General features: G+C 47.1%; 1 protein-coding gene across 12 annotated transcripts in view; it reads right to left on the bottom strand.

The window, feature by feature from the left end:
* Nucleotides 1-428: 428 nt before the first annotated feature.
* The window catches only part of TNIK (TRAF2 and NCK interacting kinase), a 154,269-nt gene continuing 134,256 nt past the window's right edge, over nt 429-20,441 (bottom strand). For 7 of the 12 annotated variants that reach the window (XM_085587345.1, XM_021548188.4, XM_085587350.1 and 4 more), the window contains 12 exons: nt 19,416-19,600; nt 16,188-16,314; nt 13,867-14,031; nt 10,891-11,005; nt 10,370-10,540; nt 9,394-9,537; nt 7,713-7,847; nt 7,371-7,471; nt 5,956-6,105; nt 4,882-5,041; nt 4,162-4,301; nt 429-2,644 (listed from right to left, as the gene is read on the bottom strand). In XM_085587345.1, coding sequence (XP_085443471.1) covers nt 2,561-2,644; nt 4,162-4,301; nt 4,882-5,041; nt 5,956-6,105; nt 7,371-7,471; nt 7,713-7,847; nt 9,394-9,537; nt 10,370-10,540; nt 10,891-11,005; nt 13,867-14,031; nt 16,188-16,314; nt 19,416-19,600 — 1,677 coding nt within the window. In that variant the 3' untranslated portion in view covers nt 429-2,560. The remainder of the gene's footprint in view (nt 2,645-4,161; nt 4,302-4,881; nt 5,042-5,955; nt 6,106-7,370; nt 7,472-7,712; nt 7,848-9,393; nt 9,538-10,369; nt 10,541-10,890; nt 11,006-13,866; nt 14,032-16,187; nt 16,315-19,415; nt 19,601-20,441) is intronic. The other 5 variants (XM_085587353.1, XM_085587348.1, XM_085587349.1 and 2 more) reach the window with 1 other exon arrangement.

Here is a 20,441-nt window from a genome sequence, read left to right as displayed (position 1 = left end):
AAAAAGTCCCAGAAACAGGATTTTAAAATGAGCTGCAGGTTTTATTTCTTCAAACACTACTAATAAGTAGTTTCTGAGAGCATATATCAACCATAAACACATTTTACTAACAGCAAAAGAAAAGCAAATCAAAGTTAGTAACATTTGGAGGGGAAATGTCTTTGTAATAGCCATGGGTTGATCTGGTAGAAGAGGAGTTTTCAGGTGGTGATGGTCCATCAAAATATCCCTTGGCCACTGCTCACTGCTGGCCAGCATTACAAAGGACATGTCCCACCTCCCTGCATTCATCCTGTTCCAAAACCACCTTCCCAAGAGTCTCCAGACAAAGAGCATTGTGACTGGGAGCCCTGAAAATCCCCTTTACCTCCATGTCCTCCAATACCCCAGTTTTTATTCATCCAAACATAAAAGGCATGGCTTAATGGTGAAGTTTTGTGTTTTATTGTGGTTGGCACCAGAAAAGCATTTGCTCTGTGTTATCTCCATACACACATGCCACAGACAAGACTGTAGTAATATTGGCTTCTGTGATTTTTGTTTCAAATTATTCTGAGATTTAAAAAAATACATTCACAAACCACCTGAGTCGTTTAAACTCAATGACTGCCTGCTATTTCATCACTGTATGCAAAAACCAGTAATAACAAAAATCATCCAAAGCTGTGCATTTGTCACTTGAAGTAGAACAAAAAACACCCCAAAACAGTTATCAGTTTGCAACACAATAAAAGCTCTGGGCTTTATTTGATTTTTATTTTAACCACAATGAAAATACAAAGAGCTGGTGGCAATCAGTGTTTGTGATGGGATTTGAATACCATTATCAAATCCTGTGGCCATCCCTACACTCTCCAGGCTGCACCAGCCCAACAGGAGGGTGTCTGGTGCTCAAGAAAGCACCACAAAGCCCATCCCACCTGTTTTTCTCTGAACTCCACATCCTGGGAGTCCCACTGCTGGCAATCCCTGCGGTACCAACCCTGACACCCTGCCCACAGAGCGCTTCAGGTGAGGGTGGCCCGGCCCATCCCACCCCCACCTCCCCACATCACCTCTTACCCTTGATAAAGATTCGAGTTTGACCAAGTCCTGTTGATTTAATCATTTTTTAATAAAGCCATCGTTACTGAGTACACCAAGATTGCCAGTTAAGCTCTCTATATGTCGCTGGAGGTAACAGCGCTGTGATCGACAGCGGAACGGAAAAAAATAAAACTAAACAAAACCAAAAAACAAACCCCAACCAAAACGAGGTAGGTTAAAACCAGCAACACAGACCTTGTTATGCGACACCCCAACACCACAGGCGGCCATGCTTGCAGCTACTGAGAAAGAAAACCCCAGATACGCACTGAAAACAGAAATCAACTGAGCAAAGTTTATAAGGACACGATTCAACCTGAACTAAACACACACACACGGTTCGGCACAGATGTTGTCTTTCACTGTATGTTGGGTAATTCCTAGGGAGTGGAGGGGGTGGAAAACGAGTAGATTCAGACCCTTGGCCGAAGAAACCACACATATATATATTTTTTTAAGCTCTTTACAAGCCCAATCCAGAACACGGGGGACAGGCAGCTTGTTCCGTGGTCCCCATCCCTGTGCCGGCTGCTCCCGCTCGCCAGTGCCCGGCTCCGGACTCGGGGGAACCAACACCCACAACCTGCACCGGCTTCAGCAGCAGGGTCTGGTGCCCACAGCACCCCGGGGCCCTCTGCAGTCACAAATCCCCCTCGGGGGCAAGCACGGGGCTCCTCTGACCGCTCCCCTGTCCTCTCCTCCTCCGATCCCCTGTCCCGGTGCCCGTGGCCAAGCCCTGGGGCAGGGCGGGCACCTCCGGAGCAACAAGAAATGGCACCTCTGTCCCTATCAAGACACACCATTATGTGAAGATCCATATAGAAATATGGATTGACAGACTTGACAAAAATGGTAGCTGATTTTTATTAGTCTAAGGCTAGTAGTTTAGCCATTTAAAATCCATTTCCCAAAAGAGGGGAAAAAAACCTATTATTTTTTCTCTTCTTTAAAAATCCATTAAGCCGTTGCTGCCAAAAGCAACTTGTAAATGTTGGTGAAGGCAAAAGATTTCTAAAATTACCCAGCTATATGGTTATGGCCTTCATCACAAAGATAAAAGGTACATTTATTGTGCTGTCTCTCACCAGATTTAATTGGTAACTTTACAACATACTATATATTTGATGCTAGCAGGCAGACAGAATTAAAAACAGACTTTTTGACACTGTTTCTTTCCCCGTTCTTACAAAGTAGGGGGACAAAGAAAAAGTAAAACTAAAAAATAAAATAAAATAAAATAAAGGAAAACTCATAACCCACTATAACACAGCGTAATCAGGAGACCTCGGGGGGTTCCAAGCGTGAAAGTCCATCCCTGGCTGCAGTCCCTGCCCCGGGGCTGGCGGCGCCGGGGGAGCGTGGGGAGGGGGTTCCTCGGCGCCCTCCGCACCTGCCTCTACAGTGTTAGTCCACGAGTTTAATGTCCTTTAAATTAGAAATAATGCCATGGCGGTGAGTGCCAAGTGCTCTTCTGTTACCAGTTCATCATGGAGTTTCTGTTGAGGGTCATGAAAAACACTTGGCTGCTTCCTCCGGATCTCACCGATGCAAAAAATACCTGTTTGGAAGGAAAAAGCACTTATTAATACTCAGGGGATGGAGCTAACCCATGCTAGACTGGGATTAAATAGAGCCACTCTTTAGTAAATGCAGTAATTATTAAACCTCCTTCTCCCTCACTACCAAAAAGAGTTTGGAATGCATTGAAAATACCAGGTTTATCACATTTTACTGCCACAGCATCATTTATTAAGAAGTACTAACAAAAAACTGCTGTTAGTGGTTTGGATCTTGCTAAACATTCACCATTTGGTCGATAACTGCCTCAGTATGAAATGGCTTTTTTTTGTAAAAGTTACTCCTGGTATTTCAGCTATTCCTGAAAGTAAAGCCCAGAAAAATGACTTCCCTTCAACATGCTCAAATTGCAGAAACATATCAGGATTCTGTATGAAGAACAGGGGTTTTGCTGCTTCTGGCAGGATCCACCAGCATTTGATTCCAAGGGGAGTCTTAAAAACAAGTAAGTTATAATTTGCAAATATTGAAGGGAACAATCTGAAGCCTTTGTCCTTAAAAAAAACCAAAAATTACTCAATCTTACCAGTTTAACCAGTTCTCCAGAAAGAGAAACATCTAGGTTTAGTATTTCAAATCCATCGGTGATCAGTTGGTTCCACTTTTTTACAAAGATCAAGGTGTTTTTTTCCCAGGTTTGTTAGAATTAGATTACACTTAAATTAAACTTAAATTCAGCTTCTTGGGCAGCTGCTTGTAACATACTCAACTGCAAAGTTAGGATACATTTTCCTGCAGAGCTTCAGCCTAGCTCCTGCAGCTGTTTACTACAGTGATCATGGCCTCAAAGATAATTTACTGCACATTATTAAATCCTGCTCTGGAGACACAACTGGTTTCTTCACTGGCTTTGTGATCGTGTCCATTATGAAAGATTTCCCTGCTGACTTATCTTGGTGAAACCTTCTGAGAAGAGGGAACACCACCTGCAGAAAGACCTCGGCATTCAACCATCTCTTCCACACAAAAATGCCTTTTCCTCCAGCAATTTCTCCTCATTCCCAGTCCCCCTTGCAACACCTGTGGCAGGGGGCATCTACACGACAGCCATGCAACTCTGGGGACCCTCCAGAGCAGTATCTATCACTGCTGTCCACAGAAATGGATGAGGGTGTAAGAGGAAAATAATTTAAGATTCACCAAAATGCATCAGAAGATGCATCAAAATGTTTCTGCATCAGAGCACAAACCAGAGTCACTTACACAGCCTTGCTAATACTCAACTTTTAGAGCTCACTTGGCAGCCTCAATTTAATGTTCAGATGAAAGAACTGGGAGAAAGTCAAGCCAAGTCAATGCAGATCTCAGCTAGATGGAGAAGAGATCCTGCAGGCTGAGGTCTCCATCCACTGGAGAAAATTAACTGGGAATAACCTTAAAGCACTGCTTATTAAACAGAACCTTCAGATTAATTATTAATCTCAAGACAAACCAGACGTAAGCTCTAAAAGCACCTTGTAGCTCACAGCACAGATACAAGCTTTGAAGTGGACTTACCTTATCATTTCTTTCACATAGAAACTTCAACCTTTGAGCTCTCTTGTGCATAAATACTCCATCCAAATGTCCTGTCTCCACTGACCGGATTTCAATAGCTTTCTCTCCCCAGCCCATTATTTGATTGGAATGAATGTAGGCTGTCAAAAAGAAGCATTTGGCAGGTGTTACAACTTATGTTGAGTTAAATATTATGTGATGGGCAGAAAAGCTCTCTTAAGCTGTTACTCAAAGCCTAAGCAGATCAAGGCAGAGCTCTGATGGCCTGCAGGGACAGGAGCCTTTTCAGAGCATTTTTCATCCAGAAATTGCTGAGAAATTTAAACAGAAGCAGCATCACTTCTTCCGGTTTTGCAAGGTGAGGAGCTGGGCAGTGTTTTGCCTCCATGACAGCAAAGCCAGAAGAGCAACTCAAGGGTTCCCAGCTCCAGACCCAGACCCCTCCACTCAACACAGTAGCCCAGCAGAGGAACAGCTTGCATTATCTTATACTTATCTTACACTCAAAAAGTTCAAATCTTCAAGAAATTTCTTGTTTTTATTATGGAGGACCAAACTGCAGAAATTTGGCAATTACATCTCATAGCTGGCTAAGGGAAATCCCTTTTGATAAAAGAAGGAAATCCCCTTCATCCCAAATTACTCCATCTCAGCATTCCCAACTCCTCATCTTACTTGTGGCTAGTATTTTAAGCAGGTGAAGAGGAAGGGTTGACCTACCCACGGAAGTAGGCATTTCTCCCCACTGGAGCACCACGTCTTTAGTTATCCGTCCGTAGGTGTTCACATAGACCCCCTCGTCCTCATAGCACACCAGCATCTCCATCCCATCTGTCTTGGGCAGGATGACAATGGCGTGGGGAGTAATATTGCCCTGAATCTGCAGGTCAAACAGACCCTGAGAGTCAGAATTACACTGAATGGAGAAAGGGGAAGGGAGCAGAGCACTGCAGGAAAAAACCCAAACCAGCCAGAGAACAAAGCCCTCCCTCCATTCCCTACACAGGCATTGGGTTTCAGAGATAAGCCTGAAGGGGAATAAACTGTCATGTTTACCCTAGCATCAAAGCTGTCTGACACAGCAAGGATAAACAGGTTCAGCAATTACAGACAGATCACAACTTACACGCCCCCAAGACTGATGGCTGACACTTGGCTGGAACACAAATAAGTGACTGAGCCAATGAATCCATCACCAGTTCAAATCAAGGTAAATAAACTCAGAATTTTACAGGCAGCCCTAGGGAGGAAATATCCTATTTTTCAGCAATCATCCTCTAGCTCCAAGGGCAGCTGCATTGACTTTCCACCCATGTCTGCCCTTCCACAGCTAAGACAACACAAAAGCATCCCAAACTGCCCCAGTATTTCTCCCTCTGCTCTTGCTAGTTCTTGCAGAGGAGATTCCTGCTTGGATCAGATGCAACAATTCCTGCATTTGTTTAGTGACACAGTTCTCCTAGACCAGTTTACTGTGGGCCAACAGTATAGATGGAGTTTAAATGACCTATCGAGAAAATCATACAGGGAGCTCCATTACTGCTCCATGCAGTGTACAGACAGACTGTCCTTTTATGGGACATAAAAAAACCTTTACTTTAAACTTTACTGCTCCTGCACGAGGACAGAAGTAGCCTGTGCAGATGAACATGAAGTATGTGGCAGCTCTGACTCCTCCTTAAGTCAGTGCAGCACTGGGGAATGTCACACCTGCCACTGGTCCCCAGTTGTGAGTCCCTGGGAGCCTGCTCAAACCTCACTGGTGACCTGTGTTCCTCAGCAGCATGTACTCACATGAGATGGTATATAGATATCATAGGAGTTCCCAGAATCTACATCAATCACATGGAAACCAGTGTGGGATCCAAAGATAACCTTCAGCCTCTGACCTTCTTCTACAGTGAGATCCACGAGCAACGGCTTGTGCTGGAGATCTGCAAAAGACTTTTATAATCCCTTCCATGAGCATCACAGAAAACCAACAAATCCCCCTTGCAGCAGCCTGATATGGCTTTGAAATCATATTGGTTCGACTGTGTTTCCTACTAAATATGTGGTTATTTATACTCCTGCCTCTCTGTTCCCCTGTCAGATGCCTCAGAGGGTATTCAGTCATCCCAGCAGATAAGTGCCCACCCTTGCCAAGGCCAGGTCTCTCTCACAGGAGCCCAAGGCTAACACAAGGATTTGGTCTCTAAAGGAAGGAGACAGCTCAATTTTACATGAGCATGTGTTCAGCCTCTCTCAGCACAGATCCGTGAGCACCCGCCTCCTCTCTTGGCAGGGATCACTGCTCTGGTTTGGGCAGCTGAAATGAGTCAGTTTAGCAAAGACCTACTTATCCCTGCTCCATCCAACCTGCTGCAGCAAGGCTGGGACAAACCCCCAGCCATGTCCAGATCAAGCACCACAGCTAAGGTGCTCAGCAGGAGAGTGAAACAAACACCTGTGGGAAGTTGGATCCCACACGATTTTGATGCTGCTGAGCTCTCCATGTCACTGGGCCCATTTACTCTGGATTTTGTTCAGAAAAAGCAAACGTGACCTAATACTGCATAAGTCCATTTGTGTTGGAAAGATGTAAAATGAGATTACTCTCAGCATGAACATCTCCACAAGGCATTGCCCCTTGTGACTCTTCTCTGCACACAGCACGGGATGAAAAGTGCTCTGAAGGACTAAGCACAAAACACCCACTGGCAGGTTGGAAAGGAGGAAGGTCTCACTGAGGAAACCAAGAGAGGTGAAAAGAGAGGAAAAAAGAGTGAAAGAGTGGGTCACTCTCCCAAATTTTCTGTCTTGAAACAGAATTCAAATTGCAGAAGGGGAGAGGACCCTGCAAAATGAAAATAGAAAATCATGCCAGCCTATTTTTGTTCTGTATGTTAAACATTAGTCAGAGGGAAAAAGAACCACCAAACACAAAAAGCTCACAAAAAACACCCACCAAAATCCCCAACTCAATTTTACTCATCTGATCAGCTTTCTGCAAATTCCTCAAGCAAAGCCTGCTAGCACAGACTAATAATAACACTTCATTGTTGGCTGAAAGCAGAACATATCCAATCTCCTCAGCCAGCAAGGATCCCATCTCCCATGCCTGCCAGGCATCCTGAGAAGCTCAGCTACATAAGCAAGATGCTTTTCTGCTCTTCAGAGTACAGAAATTCCATGCATTTACAATTACAGAGTGTAAAAGACAAACGTACCTTAAATGCCATAAACTTGTGATATGGTTTAGGAGCCCAAGCGTAGATCTCTACAGCGTTCTTTAAGGCAATCACCAAGAACTTAATTCTTTCATATTTCACTAAAATAAAAACAAACCCAATTTTAAAAACATTCGCTCTCTTTCCAACAGATCTCCAGGAACAGCTTCTCAGGCCATTTCTCTGTTCATTCTCATTACACAGAGTTCACCTAATGCATAAAGATGAATTCCAAATTTACTTGTGGCTATGGTCTACCCATACTTTTAATATCAAATTGTCAGGTCAGACCTAAGACCAGAGAACAAAACTGCATCTGTTCAGACATTTATTTCCACTCACCAACTTTGTAGTGGATGCATCCCTCCAGGTCCCCAACTGTGATCCAGCCCTGTTTCTTCTCCACCTCAGGGTCATTGTGTAAAATCCTGTTTCTCAGCCAGGACAGGTAGTACACACGCAGCTTATTCTTCTTTCCTGTTGGCAAAGGAAATGTCCCTGTCAGAGCAGAGCACGTTTGCATGGATCATCTTGAGGTCTCAGTGCTTATTTTCAATCACGGGATTATAGAATTTAAGGCATTTCATGATAAAAGGAATATAAATAGTAATTGAAAATAGTAATTTAGTTGTTGTGTTGGGTTTTTCCTTGGGAAGAAATATATGGAAAGTGAAGCCCAGACCTCTGCCTTGCAGGCTGCAGGCAGACCCTGGAAAAGCCAGGCTTTTGCTTCCCACTGGCTGGAAATATTCCTTTTCCTATAAATCAGTGTTCACAGAGAGACAGTAGGGCTGAGTGGGACAGTGATCCCAATGCTCCTACAGCTCAAATCTTATCCAATCACTTAACTCCTGGGTTTCTTTCCTTCCCTCTCCTTCATACAACATTAATTCCACACTGGAGATGAGACAGGAGCTCCTTGGCCTGCGACAGGCACTGCTGTTTGCCAGCAAGCCGGGTGCTGGGCTCTGCAGTGCTGAGGGGCTGCCAAATTTCTGTACAGCTGCCTGCTCTTGGATGGCTGTGACAAGGCTGCTAAATAAATCCCTGTGACTGCAGAACCTCCATTACAGGCACAGCTCACCTGAGCCTGGTGAGGCAGGACCCAAAGGATAAACCCTGTCTGCTCACAGGTTTCCACAAGTCCCCAGGACTCATTCTCAGCATCATCTTGGAGTTTGGTGCTATTCCCATTCCAGCTGTATTAAACCCCTTATCCCTACAGCTGGATCCCAAACCCACAGAGGAGCTGGAGACCAGGTAAAGGATGGAGCAGTGAGTTTGGAGCCCTGGCTGAATGGGGGGAGCAGGAATTTGCAGGTGAATGCAGAGCAAGGCCAGAGGGTCTTAACAATGTGAAAGGAAAAAGAAGGATGTATCAAACAATTTCCTAATGAGCACTTCTCCTGCTGCCCTCTGTGAGCTTTGTGTGACAGGCATCAGCAGGAGAAAGCTCTGCCCTGGCTGTCACCCACGTTCTCCTCGGGGCTGTTCTGCAGGAGGATGCCGGATGCTCTCCTTGGAGAATGGACTACAGAGGTTTTGAGGGTTTTTTGCCAGAAATCACCCCATGAATCTGATATGAGCACTCTGGAGCTCCCAGCTAAACTTGGGGACAGTGAAATGCCCGTGGTCCTCAGTGCTTGGGACAGCCCAAGCACCTCTGTGGTCTGAACTGGAAATCTAAAGCCATGGATCACAGCTCCCCCAGCCAGAGCCAAACAGACCCAAAAGCAGAGCTCTCTGCCCTCTCAGGCTGTGACTATCTCCTTTGCTGGGCCACCTGCCTGTACCCTGCACCTCCCCTTCCCTGCTCAAGGAGACTGGAGATGAAGTGCAGTCAGCTGGTGAAGGAAGCAAACTGTTGAAAGCAGATTTAACTGATTTGATTCCAGAATAAACCACCTCCAGCTTGCCTGGGAGCTTCCCTCTGACACCAATGAGCAGGCTCTGTCTGAGCTGGAACTGCTCAGGGCTTGTGGCTGAGCAGGTGAATGGTGGGGTGGAAGCAGGAGAGGAGCACCTGATATTGTCACGAGGACGTTGAGGCCCTCGAGGACGTCCATCTGCTGGAACCGCCGCCTGTTGATGAGGTTGTAGACCTTGCCCTGCCCACTCCGATCCAGCAGCATCAGGCCGTTCTCCGTGCCCACCAGCAGATTCACACCTGGAGAAGAGAGCAGAGGAGAGGGTGCCATGGTGCCAGGAGCCACGGCTGCTCCCAAGGACAGCACCCCGAGCTCATCTCTGCTGCCACCAGAAGCGTGACCGACCCAGCTGAGGCTGGGACCTTCCCACGGACAGGAGGGGTCACTCACACGACCTCGAGGGATGGGGAAGGGGCCAAGCCCCTGGTGCTGCAGTGACATTCCCACCCTATGGAATCCAGGGCTTCCCTCTGGCTGCCCTGGCAGGTCTGGGACCCTGGCAGGGGTCAGGAACCCCCCTGGACAGAGCCCCCAGAGACACTGGCTGTGATCTCTGTCCATGGAAAAGAGTTTTCAATCTTACAGGATGAATTACCAGCTCTGAGTGTTTGACATAAGTAATCATTAAGTGTGGCATGGGTGCAAAAGTAAAATTTTAGGATTATACATTAGGGGACCAAAGGGGACAAGATGGAGGAAATTGGGTGTGCCTTGTCCTTTTTCTCCTTCTTCATGCCCTCCATGTCTCACTGTGGTGTTGGCATTTTTCTGTTGGTTCAGGCTGGGGACAAACTGTCCAACATAGGTGACAGATATTGGCACGTTATTGTAAATCCAGCCCAGGGAGTTTCTGGTATTTAATGTTTGTCACATCCCACTGAGGGCAGAGCCCCACACGCTGCCCTGCAGGACAGAGCTGGGCAGGGCAGCAGAACATGTGAGAGATAAACAGAATAAACAACCTGGAAACCAGCACAGACCAATTATGGCTTCTGCTTTGGCAGTGGGGCTGACAGACAGAGACTTTGACAATCTGGAGCCACAGGGAGGGCAGGGCGTGCCCGGCCTTACCCCACAGAGCAGCACAGAGGATCTCCGAGTTGAAGCGCTTCTTGTACTTGCGGATCTCGGGGGTGTCGCTGTGGGGACGGATGTTGGTGGGGTTCACGTTCACCACCGAGATCTTGCGCGCCTCGTTCAGCTTGGCCTGCTCCTGCCTGAGCAGCTCGCTGGTGAACAGGGCTGGCAAGGGAACACACGAGCACAGGGAGGGGTTAAATGTTCTGTCGGCTCTTTTTTGAGTCAATGACAATATTTGGTTTATTTCTCGATGGGGGAATCGTCACTGTGTTACTGGTTTGCCCGTGCAGACAGCAGGGTGGATTTCTGCTGCTCCCTGTTTCCTCCCAGATCTTTCTGGTGGCATTTTGTTGGTGGGGGAGAGGTTGGATGGCAGCTGGAGAGGGCAAGGATACAGACACCAGCTATGTCTGGAGCAAGTGAAATGTGAGAGGTTCACTGGGATTATTCAGCCTCCCTGACCTGCTTTCCACAAAACCCTCCCATCTCAAACTGGCCACATTGGATCTTACGATTAGCAGATGACTCTTCATCCTCATCTTCATCTTCATCAGTAGGCGAGGTCTGATACACTCTGGTGTCCACAAAGGGAGTGAAAGAGGCTTTGGTGCTACTTCCCATACCATACTAGAAAATGAACAAGAGAGAGCTCAGCACACAGAAATAACACCTGTGTACATCTAAGACTTTCTAATTAGCAAATGGTGCCTGCCTCTGCAGTGCCCTTTCTGAGCCCTCTATGAACATCTGCTCCTCCTCCCCATAACTAATCAGAAACAAACATTAAATTGTATTTTTGTGTGTTTGTCAGCAACAGAAAATGGGAGGAGCAGGGCCTGGCTCTGCTCTCTCCTCACAGGCAGAAGCACAGCCATGAGGACAGTCAGCAGAGAAGCCACAGGGCCAGAGGCAGAAGCCAATGCAGATAAAATCCAACCCAGAATCACAGAATCATTTAGACTGGAGCAGACCTTTAAGTTCATCAATCCACCTGTTTACTCGTCTGCATGTCACACACATGCCTTAAACCTTGTCTGGGATGTCAGGCAGGTGAAGGTTTGCTTTTCCCACTTTCCCATTCCTGCTGAGGTTGGCACAGTGGTGTTGGGAGTCCCTGTGAAGCCCTGGGGCAGCTGGCACAGTTTTTAAATTATCCCCAGCACTTCAAGTGGGACTGCAGAAGAGGGCATTTCTGAGTTAACAAAACTTAACCTGAGGGTATCGCAGGAAATGTCAGAGCCAATGCTTTGCTGAGGGAGTGTGGGGATGAACAAACTGCAGTGTCACGCTGCTTTCTTTTTAAAAATTGCTTTAAGGCAAAAAACGAGGCTAAGACCTCCTTCCAGGCAAAAGGAAATCCTTGCCTTTGGAGTCAAAATGAGTGAATTCCCCATTTCTTTGAGCAGCTTATCCTTCCTACTCCAGCATTTACCCAGGACAGGCTTTGGATGGGTAATGGATGAGCTCAGTTTAGAGCTGCAGCAGCAGCCAAACCCAGCTGACTCTGCAGCACCACTACAGCTCACGTTTTTCTTCTCTGGGACATTGTCCTTCTTCTGCAATAAACCTTCCCCAGCTTCCACCCAGTCACCAAGCCCCAGCTGCTCCCCGTGCCCACTGCCACCGTCCCTGTGTGACAGCTGCCATGGGGACAAGTCCCCCATGCCTGGGGAGAGGTGCCATGGGGAACACCAGCACCCTGGCACATCCCACTGAAACCAGGCTGGGCCTGTGCCTGTCCTCCACTGAGCCATAAAAGGATTCAAGGGCACAAAAAACCAGGTGTAGGAGCAGCTTCGTGACTTTTCCAAGCATTTTGGGGCTGGCATCCATGGGTGAGGCAGCATCCATGCCAAAATCAGGCTGAGCATCCTGCTTCCCTCCCAGCCCTGTTCCCTGACAGCCTGGCTGTTTCCATAGAAACAGGATGGATTTCCAAACAGAACATGGTAACTGAAGGAGTTAACAGCCTGCAGCAGGGAAGGCTGTGGGCACAGATACCTCTGCTTTGTGCTTGTTCCCTATCCAAGAAATAAACAGACTCTTTCTCTGTGCTGAATGTCTTTCCCATAAAACAATAGCAATTTAAGGAAGAGAGGATTTTGGCTTTTGCAGGGATTTCCAGCTGAGAGCCAGGTGCTTTCCAGCAAATGAATTATGAAGAAACCCCTCATCCCAATGCACTGAGCATTTTTCCTTGCTCACATTCAGTTATTCTCCTCAGAAGGTGACATTTTAATAGCTTCCAAGGCTGATATTTAAATATTAAGACTTCCTCTTCCCCCAGGTCCTGTTCAACAGCCCATAAACCTGTGTGGTGGCTTACAAAGAGCATCAAGCTGCAGGCTGAGGTCGTGCTTGCATGAGTCACCTGGAAGCCTGTGAACAAAATCCCCAAGTTTCCACTCACACCCACTCCCTGCTCAGTCAACTCTAAAAATACAATTTTAGAAATGGAGAAGATCTTTTTGGTTGATATTCCATAAATGAATACATTCAAACCCAATCCCAGGCTGCATTTCAGCAGCCCTAGGATGACTGTGGAAGGTGTTACTTTCAGGATCGACTCTCTCATTGCTGCTTTTAATGCCAATGAGGAAACAGATAAAAACTTGAGGTCAAGTCAGGCACCATCTGTTCTTACGTTTTATCAATGCCCAATTCCAAGAAATTTTTATTTTTGTACTGCTAGTAAAATTACACCATAAAGTGAGAACATCATTTCTATGAAAGAACATAGGATGGCAGAACTTTTGATGTACAACCCACCAAATGAAACAAAAACATTAAATACAATAGCTTAATAAGCACCAAATGGGTTGATTTCTCATGGGAAAAATGAACTCTTTGGTTCCCACATCTAGGGATGGTAAGCTGGACACATCAACTCCCTTGGTTTATTTGTCACATCTTGTACTAAGACTTTTTACACTTTATTCAATTTTAATTCAATCATGTGCCTATAAAACATCTAGCAGAGAGAAACATTTTACCATGACAGGAAACACGCGACTTTAAAAGTGTGCAGGTTTCTTCTACTCTGAAGAACAATCTGGAATTTTGTTGGCTTTGGTTTTTGGTCACCTTTTCAGTCATGATAATTATCAGAGGTCATACAGATAGAAGCTAGGCCCAGCTGAAGCTGATGGCATCAGTGGCTCTCACCATTTCCTTTTATATCCAAGTGTCAAAAAAAAAAATGGGGCTTTCTTATCAGTTGGCAGCACTCGTGTCACACCACCAGAACTCCAGCTGGTGGGCTTGAAAGACCTAATAAATCCTTCTCCCATCAGGCTCAGACCCCTATAGCAGCACCCATCAGATTCCCTTGTATTTCTGCTACACTCACCCATGGGGACCAGAAACAGAGAGAGGTAAGAGCCAAGAAAGGCAGGGAGGAAAGCAGGAGAGCCCTGCCAGGGGGCAGAGATGTTAATATTTGATTTAAAAGCGATGCAAAGGAGAAAGAGGAGCCCCCCACCACCTACTTCAGGCACCGAGTCCATGTCCTGCGCATGCGTGGAGACTCGCCCCAGGGCCTCGGTCGGCGTGCCCGCCGGCGAGTGGCTTTGCTGCACCAGGTCAGGCAGATTGATGTGACCTGCAAAGCCATTGCTGGCTGCGTGGCCAGAACGCTTTTTTTCACCAGAGGTCTGCAGAGACACAAGGCATGAGGAAGAAAGAGAAGGGAGGGGGGAGGGAAGAGAAAAAGAAGAGAAAAAAACCCAAACAAAACGAAGTTGTCGGCAGTCCCCCGGTTCCCAGAGCAAGCACAGGAGAAGGACCCTCTCTGTTCCATCCCCATGCAGTCTGGCAAGCAGCAAACCAAACCCCCCACTCCAGAGAATTAAAGACAGGATTAATGACAAAGTCAATATAGAGTAATTAGCCACGAAACAGCGAGAGAAGCCTGGCCACTGTTGGTTGGAGACGAGGAACGTAGGGCAGATTCTGCGCTTGCCCCCATGGGTGCAAACCCCATGGCCAGCTCTCCTCCCAAAAAGCCACTGGCAACTGGTGACAGCAGAATCTGAGCCCTCAATCAGCGTTAGCCTGGACAGCTTTGCACAGCAATGGCAAAGAGCAGCCTGACTGCAAGTGCCAGCACAGCCCTGTCCCATGTTTCTGTGACCCAAACCAGCAGTGAACAGCAGCAGCGGTGGCAGAGGAGGGGCAGAACCACCAGCAGCTTGCCCTGCACACGAGGTTCCTTGGGTTTCCATGGGGTTCCCCTTCCTTTCCATCCCCTCTCTGTGCAAGGTAGGTATTGGGAAGTTCCTCCCTTCCTCATTTATTTTGCCATTTTGATGAATCTCACCTACCTGGAGCACATCAATGAGATTGTTACAGATTTACCCATTTACTGGGATTTGTGGAAACTTTAACTGGGCTCACCAAGCCCCTGACTAGTCCTGATGACATTTATCTTTTGATTGCTCATAACCATCACCTTCAACCACACCTTGCCATCCCACTAAAGAGTGAAAAGCTCTTTGCCCAAAGACCACTGACCTCAGTGAGGCCATCTTCTGATGGCTATAGTGGTGGGGGGGAAGCAGTAAGCACCCAGCACAATGCAACACTTTGGATTTCTTATCATGCTTTCTCCTCTCAGTGGGGTTTTCCAGCTGCTTGTCTTGCCCACACCTTTTAAACCTTTCTGCATCCCGATTCTCACACAGCCCTGCTGGCACAGCACTGGTTTTACTGTTGTGATGCTGAACACAAGCTCATTTCTGGAACAGCTGCCTGTTACACAGGGACTTGTTCTCCCACTCACCCACATCATCCTCCCTGATTTAGGGATGTACAGAGCTGTGGGGATCCCTGCTCTGAACAGCTCCACCCCAGTGAGGGATGGGGTGGACTGTATTACTACCCCCTCCAAAACTGATGGAGAAAGGCAGCAAACATGCTGCGACTTCTTCTGCTAACTCATTCCTCTCTTTCAAAGTTGCATTCATCTTTTTCCTTCGTATGTGAAGGCATTAGATAAATGGAATTAAGAACTGAAATGCAGCTCAAGTCTTGTTTACATGTGATCTAAAAATCCCTCTACAATTGCAGACTCCAAGCTCCCCTCCCTCCTTCTCCTCTCCCATCCAGCTCCCTGATGTGCTGGTGGGAGAATGACTCCCCTGTTCCCTAACCACCAGGAGTCCAGCTCACCAGGAGTCCAGCCACCCATCTGCACTTCCACCAGCATCACCAGAAGGTTCCAGCAGCTGGGAAATTGAGAAACACCGAGGGAGATCTTCCACAGCCACTGAAGGTGCCTCCTCTGCCTCACTGCTGCAGAACCGTCCCTCAGCATTGCTCCCACCACAGCCTCACCTCTTCAGCCCTGGGGATGAGGGCTCACATCCATCTGGGATGCCCAGTGCCTCCCCCAGCAGGCTCTGAGCAGGACCAGCCTCTGCTAAAAGCCCCCAAATGCTCTACAAACACTGCACAGCTCTACCAGTCCCAAGGTGGCAAAGGCTGGGAAGAAGAGGGGAAATTTTGGGCCAGTTCCAAGTGACTTAACAAAATGCTGTAAATTAAAGATAACTCCTGCTGCCTGGAGCAATGGTGGGGGTCACAGCAGAGCCATCTGCAGGAGCCTCCCCTGGCACTGCCATTCACTGCTGTTTGGAGTTCTGAGAAACATTTGCACTTGTCACATTGGTAAATTGCATTAAGGAGAGCGCCAAGGAGCACAGTTTACTCCTCATTTTGTGTTCCGGACACACAGCACTGTTAGTTTTTGTGCTTACATGGGCAAAACCTCCTGAAGATGCTCCATGGAAGTGTTTGTTTTACAACTTACCTCCCTCACCATTAAAGTCCCTTCCCTTGAAATATTGCTAAACGTATCTGCGTGGGAAGTCTCGAGCCCGTGGGTTGTCACCATTCCCAGGTTGTATGGCTCGTTGCTTCCAGGAATTCCTGTTGGTCTGGGGACAGAGGGGAAAAGCATTAACGGTGAATATTCCCTTTGTTAAACTAGGTGAAAAAAACTCTAGTACACTATTATTTCAATAAGGGTCAGGCTCTACCTCACAGGAAGAAAAGTTAGAAAAATATATCCACTTAGATTTATGGGGAAATGATAGATGCTGCCAGAAATACAGGGCCAGGGTCAGGTTGATCAACTACAAATACCAAAGAGAGAGACCATTCTCTTTCTAATCCCAAGGTGTCCTGAGAGGGGCACTGATGAATGGGTAACAAGGAGTAGCATTCCTGCTCTACTTTACATAATTTTTTTCTACCTAAAAAAGCTGCAGAAAACCAAAATTTACTCCCTTTAATTCCCATCTCAACCCCCAAAAAGGAAACACCAGAGCAACTGATGGCAAATAATAGCAGAGGGGATGGGGTCTGGAGAAGGTGTGGTCAGCAGGACAAGTTGTGTCCTGTAGCTTTCTGCTGTTTTCCAGGTGAAAATGTACTCCTAACCTGTGGTTTTCACCTTGAAATTTCCACAATCCAATTTGAAGAAGAGAGCTGGAATTTATTAAATTTCAGGACTGCCTGAGATTTGGATGTCACAGGTGCTGAGCAGCCTCCATTACTTCTCTTGGCAGCCTGGCTGCTTAAATATAACTGGAACAAATCCACAAGCAAGCGACAAGCACCCCTGGATGATCAGACCTGTTACTTTGCATTTAAAAGCCTCACAGACCAATTGCTTCCAGCAGTGTGAGGCAATACAACCTTTAACTTCTGTGCACACCAACAAGCCTGGAGGCTTGTGAGGAAGCCTGGTCGGTGAAAAGCCAAAACAGCCTGGATTTATCATGGGGTACCTGGTCCAAGGTGGGATCTGAGCCCTGGGGACCTGGGTGGGATTGGCTCCATGCCTGCATCGCATCAAACCTTCAACTGGACAGGCATCACAGGCACTCCAGACACAGCCCACCACACTCCTATAGCACCTTTCATGTGAGGTGCTCACACCTCCCCACCATTAGCTCTTGACCAAAGGATGAGAAAATAGCAGTTATTTGAATTTTAAAGTAAGAAAACAGGGCCAGAGGAGGTTATGTTAATTTTGAGACTGTACAGCCAGTGAATGAATGGCTGAGGTAGCCCTGAGGTCCCAGATTTCATCAGTGCACAGCTTCCATGTCATCCTGCAAGAATTCCCTGGCCATGGGCAAGAGCTGGCTTGCACAGCTTAAGGAGAGGGAGCTGAAGGGAGTCATCAGAGTTTTCAGATGGAGAAATGCTGTCTCCAGAGGTGTATGGGATTATCAGTCCCTCCTACCCACTGGGACACAGAGCAGTGGATAAGTTCATCCTGCAGCAGAAGAGAGCTGGAATGAAGAGCTCAGGGAGGATACCCAGGGAAGTTTAAACATGGGTTACACAAAGATCACTCAGAAGGTGCAGCAAAAGATGAGATTATCTCTCTTGGCCCCACTTTCCAATGACAAATGCTGAACACAGGAGAATAAATCTGTTAGAAAAACACCTAAGTACATCGAGGCTGAACTCGAGCTAAGGTCCGTTTTGTGAAATAAGGGTTTAACTCAAGAGGATTTGCTTTCTTTTTCCCCCAGACATGGGGCAGTGCAGCTCTGCCTGCAGACACCCCTGCATCCCCACCCTCTGTCTCTGGGACACTCAGAGACAGGACATTATGGGACATGTGGCATTGGGCTGGCAGGGGCTGGGGGCATCCAGCTCACTGCTGTGCCTGTCATCCCACACTGGCTGCAAGGCATCCACTGAGATATTTACCCACTGGGAAGTGCTGTGTCAAACCCAAGGTGTCTGAAGAAGGATGTCAGCACAAATTAACCACTCCTGATTAAACTCCTCTTCCATGAGCAGCTTGAGGCCCCTTCTGGCACGCCTGACTGCCCATCCCATGTTGCACATTCAGAGCCATCCCTCTGCCTCCTGACTTGCTCCAAACAACTCAAGAGCTCTGATTTTAATTCTTCTGCTGGAAGGAAGCTCCAGCCCAGGAGCTTGGCACTCTGAATAACATGGACCCAAGGAGACATGGTCTCCCTGCCATTTAGAGGGCTTCTGTGCTGCTCCGTGCCCCACCACCATGAATCTGAGAATCAAAGAATTGTTTAGCTTGGAAAACACCTCTAAATTCCTCGAGTCCAACCAATCACCCAGCACCATCATGTTCACTGCTAAACCATGTTCCTGAAGCCAGGTATGCCTGTATCAACTATAACTCATTTAGCAGGGAAAATGGAAAGGAACTGATTAAAACACAAATAATCCCCTGAAACTTTCCTACTGCTCCTCTGTGAATTAAAAGGGGCAGGATTCAGATCCTGATGCCAGGCAGAGACCTCCAGAAATGCCCCTGCAAAGCACTGGGTGGGAAGCCTGAACAGGAACTCTCTCTGAATGGCAACAGCTCCCTGTGAGTGTTGAAGCTGTGCTGCCCTGCTCTGGAGAGACTCAAATGCACAAGTGTCCCATGGGACACAACAGTCTGCTGAGCTCTTCATTTTACCACTTCAACCCACCAACACTGACTGTGCCAAGGGCAGAAATCCAAAACAAAGATGCAGGATTATTATAATCCTGGCTCCACCAGCTGGCACTGGGCTGGACACCAAGTAGTGACACTTTAGCATGGCTTAATTTGGGGAAAGACCAGGCTCAAGAGCAGGCAGAGTTTTAACACATCCATCCCATGGGCAGGACCCATGGTGTGGATGAGGTCAGCTGTGCCCACTCTGGCCAAAAACCTGCCTGGCTCATCAGCAGGTACAGCTCCATCAGCTTTGAGCCAACATTCACTGAATATGCAGCAGAAATAGCTCAGTTTTACCCATTAATTCTCTCTAGTTTGGAACAGGAAAAAGACTCAGGTGAGTACATCATCCCTTGCAACCACAACACCGTTCCCAGTGCCAGACATCAAATATGGACACGCTTTGGACTTGTCCTTTATCCCAGCTACTGCTCCTCCAGGCCAGGGTTTCTCCTCCAGGCCAAGACATGCTGGGGTTTCACCTCCAGAAAAACAAAGACTGGGGTTTCGTGCTCTGCCCCTTCAAAAGAAAGCGTTCCTCACATGAGCCGTGGGATGTCACTGACAGGCACGGTCCCATCGTGTGTCTCGTTCTCCCCATCCTCCTCCTCCTCCTCGCTGCTCTCCGACTCCTCGCTGGAGGAGGAATAGTCTGTCACCTTCTTCAGGGGCCGGTTGGTTTCCTCGATGCGCAGCTCCCTCAACTCTTTGGCCAAAGCCGTCAGATCCTAGAGGGGATGGGGGCAAGGAAACAAGGAAGCAATGGCTGTTACATTCAGAGCAAGGAGAACGTCACACACATCTCTCCAAAAGCCAATGCTAACAGCACGAGCAACGAGAAATAGCTTTACAGAGTCGTTACAAACATGAGACAAACGTAAGACAATGTTTGTAGCATGTAGCATTTATTAAACAAAACAAAACTGATTTACGCTCACTGAAAAGTCAATAGCCAACCTCTTCTTTTTCTCTTTGGAACGTGTATGTGCATATATATACACACACTTATATGTATATACACGACAAAATTATATTTGTTGGAAAAGGTGAAGTTCAGTCACCATCATAGTAAACTGGAAAACAACGTCACTTCAAAGATTGGCTCGGAGAATTTCTCCTGCAGGGTTTTCTCTTCTTTCAAACTTCTCAAAGAGACCCCGTAATGGTATTTATTCTGTAATAAATGCATTTGGGAAGGAAGCAATGACAGCATCTCCCATGGAGTGGTGCAATCCCCACGTCAAGAGCTGCTTCCATGGTGAGTCTCCGCTGTCGGGCGGCTGCCGAGAGGCGGTGAGGAGCACGAGGAGAAGCGCCCAGCTCAGCCAGACTTTGGAGTCACAGCTCTGAGTCAGCCACATGATCAAAAAATAATAATAATAATAAAAAAAAAAAATCCCTCAGCAGGACCCATTAAGCACTTTATGTGAAATGTGGCAGGCTACAAGCTAAGGGAGAAAGAAAACTAAAAAAAACCAAAAAAAAACCCAAAAAGCCTTGAAACAAGAAAAAAGATAGGAGCAGTCCCAAAGCCTAGTCATAATTTTTCAGTTTACCATGACTTTGATG

Source organism: Lonchura striata, chromosome 9 (genome assembly GCF_050655825.1).
Source record: "Lonchura striata isolate lonStrDom1 chromosome 9, ASM5065582v1, whole genome shotgun sequence".
Classification (NCBI taxonomy): Eukaryota; Metazoa; Chordata; class Aves; order Passeriformes; family Estrildidae; genus Lonchura; species Lonchura striata.
The sequence above is the reverse complement of the archived record's forward strand: the minus strand, read 5'-3'. Positions and strand labels throughout refer to the sequence as shown.